At 38.0% G+C, this 7,974-nt stretch overlaps 2 protein-coding genes across 2 annotated transcripts; both read left to right on the forward strand.

Annotated features, from left to right (window-relative positions):
- The first annotated feature begins 458 nt into the window (after positions 1 to 458).
- LOC145483927 (galanin receptor type 1-like) lies at positions 459 to 3,186 on the forward strand. Its single transcript, XM_081462499.1, has 2 exons — positions 459 to 494; positions 2,013 to 3,186. Exon 2 carries the CDS (start codon positions 2,070 to 2,072, stop codon positions 3,126 to 3,128), a length of 1,059 nt encoding a protein of 352 aa, XP_081318625.1. The 5' UTR covers positions 459 to 494; positions 2,013 to 2,069; the 3' UTR covers positions 3,129 to 3,186.
- Positions 3,187 to 3,366: 180 nt separating this feature from the next.
- Positions 3,367 to 7,912, forward strand: LOC145500418 (NADH dehydrogenase [ubiquinone] 1 alpha subcomplex subunit 6-like). The gene is made up of 3 exons (XM_081479940.1): positions 3,367 to 4,139; positions 6,038 to 6,166; positions 7,479 to 7,912. Exons 1-3 carry the CDS (start codon positions 4,020 to 4,022, stop codon positions 7,605 to 7,607), a joined length of 378 nt encoding a protein of 125 aa, XP_081336066.1. The 5' UTR covers positions 3,367 to 4,019; the 3' UTR covers positions 7,608 to 7,912.
- The last annotated feature ends 62 nt before the right edge of the window (positions 7,913 to 7,974 follow it).

The raw sequence follows: 7,974 nt of genomic DNA on the forward strand, positions 1-7,974 counted from the left end.
GTCTTTCCTCTGAAAATTATTGATCAGCTTGAATTGTTATATTCGCAATGAATTATGCATTGTCAAGTTCCGACAATCATAAAAAGACTAACTGATTAACCAGGGAGGACAGAGTCAATAAATTGGCGTTTATATACGGTGCAATTACGCCATAGTCGCGGAGACACCTAGGTGCCGACCATTGTTCGCTGACAGTGCATCTGTAAGCGCAAGTCACTAAACGGACGCCATACCAAATAGGCCAAGTATTCGGTTACTCGTATCTGCTCAATATTCAAATACAGGGGTTTTTTTGGGTTTTTTTCTGAACCGCAACTTTGAGAAATTACTAATCCAGCTCATTCAAACGAGAGATGCGCTGAGAGAAAATAATGCCTTCTTGAGTCGTTATCACCCTTGAATTTTAACTTTTCATCTGACACCACGATGAAAACTAGTAACCCAAGCTGAAATGAGATGTCGAGTTAACAAAACGGTGAGGAACAATTTTGAAGGTAAGAAATATTGTTCCTTTTGTATTGAGTCATATAAACACGCCTTGTACGTTTCGTTTTAAGGGGAGATCATTGGATATTTAGCTCATGACTTATTTATAATAAAGAAAAGGTTCGTAGATTTAATGTATACTGATCTAGGTTTTAGCTTATTTCCGCGTTAGGCTTGTAATTGTTTTTGTTCCAATTAGGTTTTCATCTGAATTGTAAAAAAAGCGGAAGGATTAAAAACTGTTTAGTCTTCAGGAGTGTGTGGGATAAAAAAAAACAAATTAAACGTTACTTAAAATCTAAAATGAAAGTCCATTTTTTAGGAGCTTAATATATACATCGATATACAACTTAAGAAAAGACTGGGTTAGTAGAGAAATATAGCTTTCTTTCAAGGAAACACACATTTGAATACTTAAACAACCACAGACCAAAGTAATTATACATGCACTGTGAATATTTTCTACAAAACCGAAGCCTTTATTACATCAATCAAATTTTCTTCTAATCCGTTAATCGAATTTTCATTTCGGCCGGACGTCAACATATTATCATTATGAAAAGGGCGAAAATTAATATCGGGAGATATAAATAAATCCGATTTTGCCGTGTTTGAGGAAGGTTTTTGGATCGAAATGTTGCTATTATTCAGAATCAGATTTATTCTTAATTGAAATATCTGCTCAGTGTACTGTTTTACAGTAAAACTTTAAATTAGAGGTTTATTAGAGGTTTTCTGTTCATCTTTGAATTGGCAGGTTTACTATTCATCACAGCGCTTTGTATGTGTAAGATGATAGTCCAGAACGAACAAATCAAATTTAATGTCCAAATGTCTCTTTTGCTTGTTCAACAAAACAAGCCGACTGACATGTCGAAACCGTCTCCGTTTTATGACATGGCTTGAAAAACTGGATGTTAGAAACTGAGACAAGAAGGTCATTAGTTCCCCTCGTTTTACGCGATGGCGCAATTTGTTCTAAAAATAGAAAAATTGTCCCATATCATAGGAACAGCCCCAATACTAGAAATGGCGCGCGCTTACGGTCTCCGTCCCCGATTAAGGCTCCTGATTATGGTCTGTTATCAGAAATGGACAGTCTAATAAACCATTTGCAGATCTGAGTAGTCGGGCAGGAATTTTCAAAGTATATCAAGACCTCCTCGAGTCACAGAGTATTTATAATAGCTGGTGGTACACACGTACAATATAACAGTTTGTGTTCATCGCACCATTTCAGAACACTATAACACTGAAATAATTTAATACTAATTTTGGTTGAAAGCCATGGGTTATGTTTGGAGGATTTTATCAATGACTGCGGATAGTTTGTGTTTGTATTTATAGGCATGGCAAGAGAACTAACAATAAACATCTTAACATGACTCGAGGCCGATAAAACTTTCACTCCTGGTTGTGCTTTCGAGTCTAGCTAGCTAATTACAACTGAAGGAAGACAGCAGATTTTATGTTCAGTTCATAGTTAGTTTATTTATTCCGTCTGAAGATTGTATTCTGTTTTTCAGTCCCTACAGGATCGGTTAGAAACTTATAAAAAGAAAACTCCACCCCCAAGAAAAGAAATGGCCTATGACACAGACGGAGGTGACGATGATTTGCCACTTAACATTATTGACTATGTTCAGTTGGCAATCTATCCACTCATTCTGCTGTTCGGTTCTATCGGCAATATCCTGGTCATACTCGTGATTCGAAACAAGAAGAAGCATCGAAAAATCAATGACTATTTTATCTTAAATCTAGCGATTGGCGATCTCTGCATGCTCACAATAAGTATCTCCATGGATTTTTACCTCAAATTCAGGGAATTTCCTCTTGGTGACTTGCTTTGCAAAGGGGTCTGGCCCCTTATGACGATGTGTTTATTTGCAAGCGTGTTCACGCTGACCTGTATGGCGATAGAGCGCTGGCGTACCATCGTCAAACCGCTGTCTCTAAGGCTCCCGGTCTCCAAAGTCCGTTGTATCCTCGTGTTAACCTGGCTCGCGGGGTTGGCGTGTGTATCGCCACTGACATTCGTTGCTTATCACCGAGGGCGCGGCTGCGCCGAACGCTGGCCTAGCTTCGCCATGAGGCAAGCGTACACGATGGCGGTTGTTCTATTTCAATACGCCATTCCTCTTTTCATCATCACCATCGCTTATGCAAGAATTGGAATCTTCCTCAAGCGCCGCGCTAAATTTAAAATTTCCGACGCATGCACACGGATAGCAGTGATCAGGAGAAACGCGAACAATGCCAAAATTAACAAGAACTTGCACACTATAGTCATCCTTTTTGCGATCTTCATGCTGCCCAAACAAGTGCTCTGGCTGTGGTTGGACTTCAGTAGCGGTGGTGATTTCCAGTACTTTGGCGATGCCTTGATTTTCAGTGAAATTTTGCTCTACGTTCACAGCTCAACCAATCCAGTTGTTTACGGTACAATTTTGAATGAATATCGCTCGGGGATTTGCCACTATCTGAGGCGTATTTTTCCTTTCCTCGGGGGACGTTTTACAAACGGAACTCAAGTTCATCCAAGTCAGAGGGTTTTGGATATGAAGGCTTCCCACAGTCATTCTATGGCTTTGGCAAATCAAAGGTCTTATCAATTACAAAGTATAGAGAACGTTGCATGACGAAGGAAAACTGTGTCTAATTTTTTCATATTCAGTGTATACATTGTGTTATATAATAAGCCTGAAAGCTGAAAATGGTATCTCCGTTTTTGTGACAATTTGCGGCATGTTTAGAACGCATTTAACAATGAACATAGTAAACTCTTAATGTATTTCATGCAAGAATATTGTCCAAGATGGTTTTGTAGTTTTTGAAAAAGCACTTAATCAGCATTTTATGATTATTAAAGTAATCATAACCCGTGTTGCAACAGTTTGAAAGGGCCAAAGTTAATGTGATTAAGACATAGAAGTCTTTCTTCTCCTTCTAGCCTTTTGCCAACCTGAAATAATAACGTTCTTAACAAACAAAATCAACAAAGTTGTTTGTTGTAAATATATAGAGCTATGTCACCCCTGAACTTGGTCAGTTTTGAGGCCCTTGAGTGTCATTGATTAAAAACAAACTATAACGGTAATAATAATAATAATAATAATAAAAAATGTGTTCACTGTCTTGATTAGCATGATGGGTTCCTCCCACAGTCATTTTTGACGAACGCAAACTACGTCTGCGTAGGAGCTGATTGAGTCGGATAGCACCTTACTTAGTAGAGGAGGGAGGTGAGGGGGGGGGGGGCGACTTCGGAGACTGTACTAGGCCTTCCTTGATTCATTGTTGTATGATGTGTGTGATGGAGGTGTCGCGTATTTCCTGTTACATAGAAGATGTGATTTTTGTCACTTTTTCGGTCAATTTTTTTTTTCTTTTTTTTTGTACCACTGAGAGTCCATTTAACGTCCCAGGTTTCATTTTATTTACCTCACGGTTAAGGCTTTTCGGGCAGTACCTCAGAAGACTGGAACTAGTAGTAAAATATTTCCCGTGGACCTTTGGTGCATGCTTTCAAGATGGCGGCTAAACAAGTTGCAGAGACTGCGGGGAAAGCGGTGTTTAAACCGCTTCTCTCAACAAGCCACGTAGAAGCAAGGCGAAGAGTTTTGAACCTTTATCGAGCCTGGTGGAGAGAGGTAATAATTTTGTATTGAGTTTGCCTTTCAAGGCACTGTTTGTAGCATGAACGTCTTGAACGCGAATGATCACAAAATGGAGTGTTATCAATGGTGTCCCTTACGGTACCACCAAATGATCAGAGATGTATTTCGGTGGCTAAGGAATAATTGTGAAATGGATAGGTTTAGAAGCACAAGAAGGCGTTTTTATGAAGGTTCCACACCAGTTGTAGATATTCCGATCGATGTTTTATAACTTCAAATATTGTTCAAAGTGCAAACCTGTCTCTTGAATATATGACCTGATATCAGCTGATATCAAAGACCATTGCGGCGTTACAAATTTCGTAGTTTGATATTATTGAGAGTTATTTAGCTTATCAAGGCCGAGCATACCAGCTGTAACACGCTCAGTAGTTATGTTGTTTGTAGCAGTAGCCCTTTCAAAATTAATTTATCTTGATCCAATACTGTCTGCAAATCTTATGGGTTGGCATTCTAATTTTTTTACTCAGGAACAATTTTAGTCAGGAACACAAAAAGCAGCTTTAGTAGGATCTATCACAGTAGCAGATTTCTTGTGGCTGTATTTCAAGTATATACAAACACAAGCTAAAACTATGGTTTTCATTTGTGCAATTATGGCAGGATGCCTTTGTTTACTCTATTGTACTTCATGCATGCACTTTCCATGTATGCATATGCATACAGTTTTTTCGCATGGCATGGCTTGCTCATTTCAACATACTGAAGAAGGGTTAAGCTTGAAATGTCCAGTTTACGATAACTATTTGACACTTTCAAGACCTTTTTTATCCTTGCACATTTTAAAATCACACCCATTGAGAAGAAATGCCCAGGAAATGGGGAAAGTTCTTCCTTGGCATCCATCCAAACAATGCAGACATAATGAGAGCAATTAGTGTTGGTTGAAAGTGTTGAAATTCACATTTCATCTTTTAAGCCCCCTTGAATAGTTATATCAACAAAGTGTGAAGTAAAGTAAATAGGCTTACATCCATTTCTTTGCAACTGACAGCAACCTGGGTAGTAAAAATACCGTAAGCAAAGTATATTTATACCTTATAATTTTATTTTTGTGTAAGTTTGATTACCACACCTTGGAATTAAGACACCTCTTCACTTACTTTTGGTTGGCTCAATTTTATTGATCAATTTGCTAACTAAAGACATTAAATATTGAAATGTGATCTGACATGTCTTTGCTTAACAGCATTAGGGCCAATCCGACTGTGGTGAAAGTTGTCAAATTCATTCAAATCTAGTTTCACAACACGTGAGAGAAACAACGGAGATGCTAAATCTATACCGTTAAGAGCTTGACTAATGACTGAAAAGATAAACACAATTTTGTTTATTTAAAGACGGTCGCATGAAAATTTTCCCGTCGATAGATTTTTTTTTCAATTTTTACTACAGTCAGGCAAAGCGTTACTTGTGTCAGAAATGCCAAAAAATTGAGGGTCAGCGACTTTGTTTCAGAGATAAAGTGTGTGGAAAACTACCCTGATTTTGAAAAATTGGTGGACCTAAGTCAGCATGGTCTACAGGGGTTTATAGTTAAAAATATCGAAGGTGAGTCAACAGAGGCAAATGATATTAGTCATATTTTGTAGAGGTGGGTCTGTTACAGAAATAATTCCAAATGTTGCCAACGTTTTCACAAAACTTAACCCTTGAAGAGGCATTTGAAACCGCAGCACAGATAAACAAAGAGCTAAAAAGAATGGAATTCCATGGTGCATTTTGCAAAAAATTCAAACTACTAATCAATAAATTTTCATTTCTTTTTTCATTTTTTTAATATAAAGCATTATATCTGACTTAGGCCTGTTGTAAAACATTATGCATGGCAAGATATATGTATTTTGTTCTCATTGTCTTCACTTTCTTAGGTTCCACATGCCATAGAGGTATTTGCTCTGGAAATCACTACCAAAACTGGTCGTGCAAAGGTGCGAGAGGAATTTATGAAAAATGCTCATGTCCGAGACATCAGGGTGATTGATATGTTGGTCATCAAGGTGGGTTTGTTTAAGGCTTCTGTACTTTAGCACTCTTTGTATTGTACACTCATCTGCCTGAGGAACTTGTGTTTGGCTAGTTACAATGTGGCTGCGACAAAAGTAACATTTAAACAGGGGTTTCTTTTACATTTTAGCAGTAAGACTATTGGTTTTCACAGGCAGGGAAAACTTTTAGAACTGAGCTTCTTTACCAAAAAACCTCCAAATGGTTGAACCAGGGGCACAAAATTGGCCTCAGAGCCAGTCAGTTTGCCAGTGCCCAGCCCTGAAGGAAACCCCTGCATTTAAAGACATTGGTAAACTACATGTATTTCAAATGCTGTAAAAAGAGTGTGTGCATCTTTCTTTTTAAAATGTGTTGAACAGAACACAAATGATTAATAGCATTCTGTAAAATAAGAACCTTGGTACTTAACCCCCCTAAAACTGCTAGGATCTATCTCCCAAAAGATCCTTTGCACATCCCTAACCTGTCCCATTCTGGGGTGAATGTTTGTGTGTGCTGTCAGTTGCCTGATCTTTTATTTTCAACTTTAAAAGTGCATGTCAGGCTTTGCCAGAATTTGAAAATATTGCTACCTTGGGAAATGTCTCTTTCTGATATGCTTCATTTTTTGTTCTAAATTAGTTGACATATTTGATGCTCTTACTAAATTAAGAGTGGAAATGTATGGACAATAGCATATCTCCTGTCTAATGCTCAAAGGTTAACTGCCAAGTGAAACACTGAGCTACGTATCCAACTGAAGTTGATTAGATTTAGATTAGATGTTGAAGTGAGTTAGTGGAGCTGTTATTTCAAGCATTAGCCCTTGTCACAGTTTGCTCAGATGAAGGGTTAAATCACTAATGTTTGAAATCCACCCCCCTCCCACCACCGCCACCACCCAAGCAGGGGCACAATATGAGATTTACAGTATTCCAAAGGAACATGAATGTTCATCACTTACTATGATCTTGGGAGCAAAATCCATGGCTATGATTTTTATAATGACTCAACCCCCAAGTTTTCTTTGACTGACTGACTGACTGATTGACTGAGTGACTGACTGACTGAGTGACTGACTGACTGACTGACTGAGTGAGTGAGTGAGTGATTGACTGACTGACTGACTGAGAGACTGGCTGGCTGACTGGCTGGCTGGCTGGCTGGCTGGCTGGCTGACTGACTGACTGATGTATGGACGGACAGATGGATGAATGGATTGATTGCTTGTTTGATTGATTGATTGATTGATTGATTGATTGATTGATTGATCGATCGATCGATCAATCAATCCATTAACTGGTATGTTCTTTTTTTTCTCAGGGTAAAATGGAGCTTGAAGAAACACATAATTTGTGGAAGCAGCCAACACATGTCATGCGATACTTTAAGGAAACTGAAAAACCCAGGAAAACAGAGTTTCTGGCAAAATTCTATGATGGATATGACTAATATTGATTTCTGTGTTGGATGTTTAAAAGGAACAAAGATTTCCTTAAAATTGGAATGATCAGTTCTATTTTGAGTGAATTTCTGTGTTTTTTGTCTCTGGTCTGTGAGGATGTTTTTAACCTAGAAACAAGCTGTCAAGTAAATGTAAATAAGATCTGTTTATCATTACACTAGAATGAAATCTTTTCTCTGACTTGTTATTGAATAGATCTGCAAAATTGTTGATATCTAAGCATGCTCGCCTTGCTTTGCATCATCCAGTATAATTTTTTAAATTTTATCGTTATTAAACAAAAAGTTATCCAGCACAAGCTACAACTGTGAGTGCATAAGTAGACTAGTGCCCCCAAAAAATTCATCATATTTA

The sequence above is a fragment of the Orbicella franksi genome, chromosome 1 (assembly GCF_964199315.1).
Source record: "Orbicella franksi chromosome 1, jaOrbFran1.1, whole genome shotgun sequence".
NCBI lineage: Eukaryota > Metazoa > Cnidaria > Anthozoa > Scleractinia > Merulinidae > Orbicella > Orbicella franksi.

Excerpts from the sequence above, each read along its gene's own strand:
- LOC145483927 (XM_081462499.1), top strand. The coding sequence starts at position 2,070 with ATGGCCTATGACACAGACGGAGGTGACGATGATTTGCCACTTAACATT.
- LOC145500418 (XM_081479940.1), top strand. The coding sequence starts at position 4,020 with ATGGCGGCTAAACAAGTTGCAGAGACTGCGGGGAAAGCGGTGTTTAAA. Across the intron at positions 4,140-6,037 it reads ATCGAGCCTGGTGGAGAGAG|GTTCCACATGCCATAGAGGT; the intron begins GTAATAATTTTG and ends TCACTTTCTTAG. Across the intron at positions 6,167-7,478 it reads TTGATATGTTGGTCATCAAG|GGTAAAATGGAGCTTGAAGA; the intron begins GTGGGTTTGTTT and ends TTTTTTTCTCAG.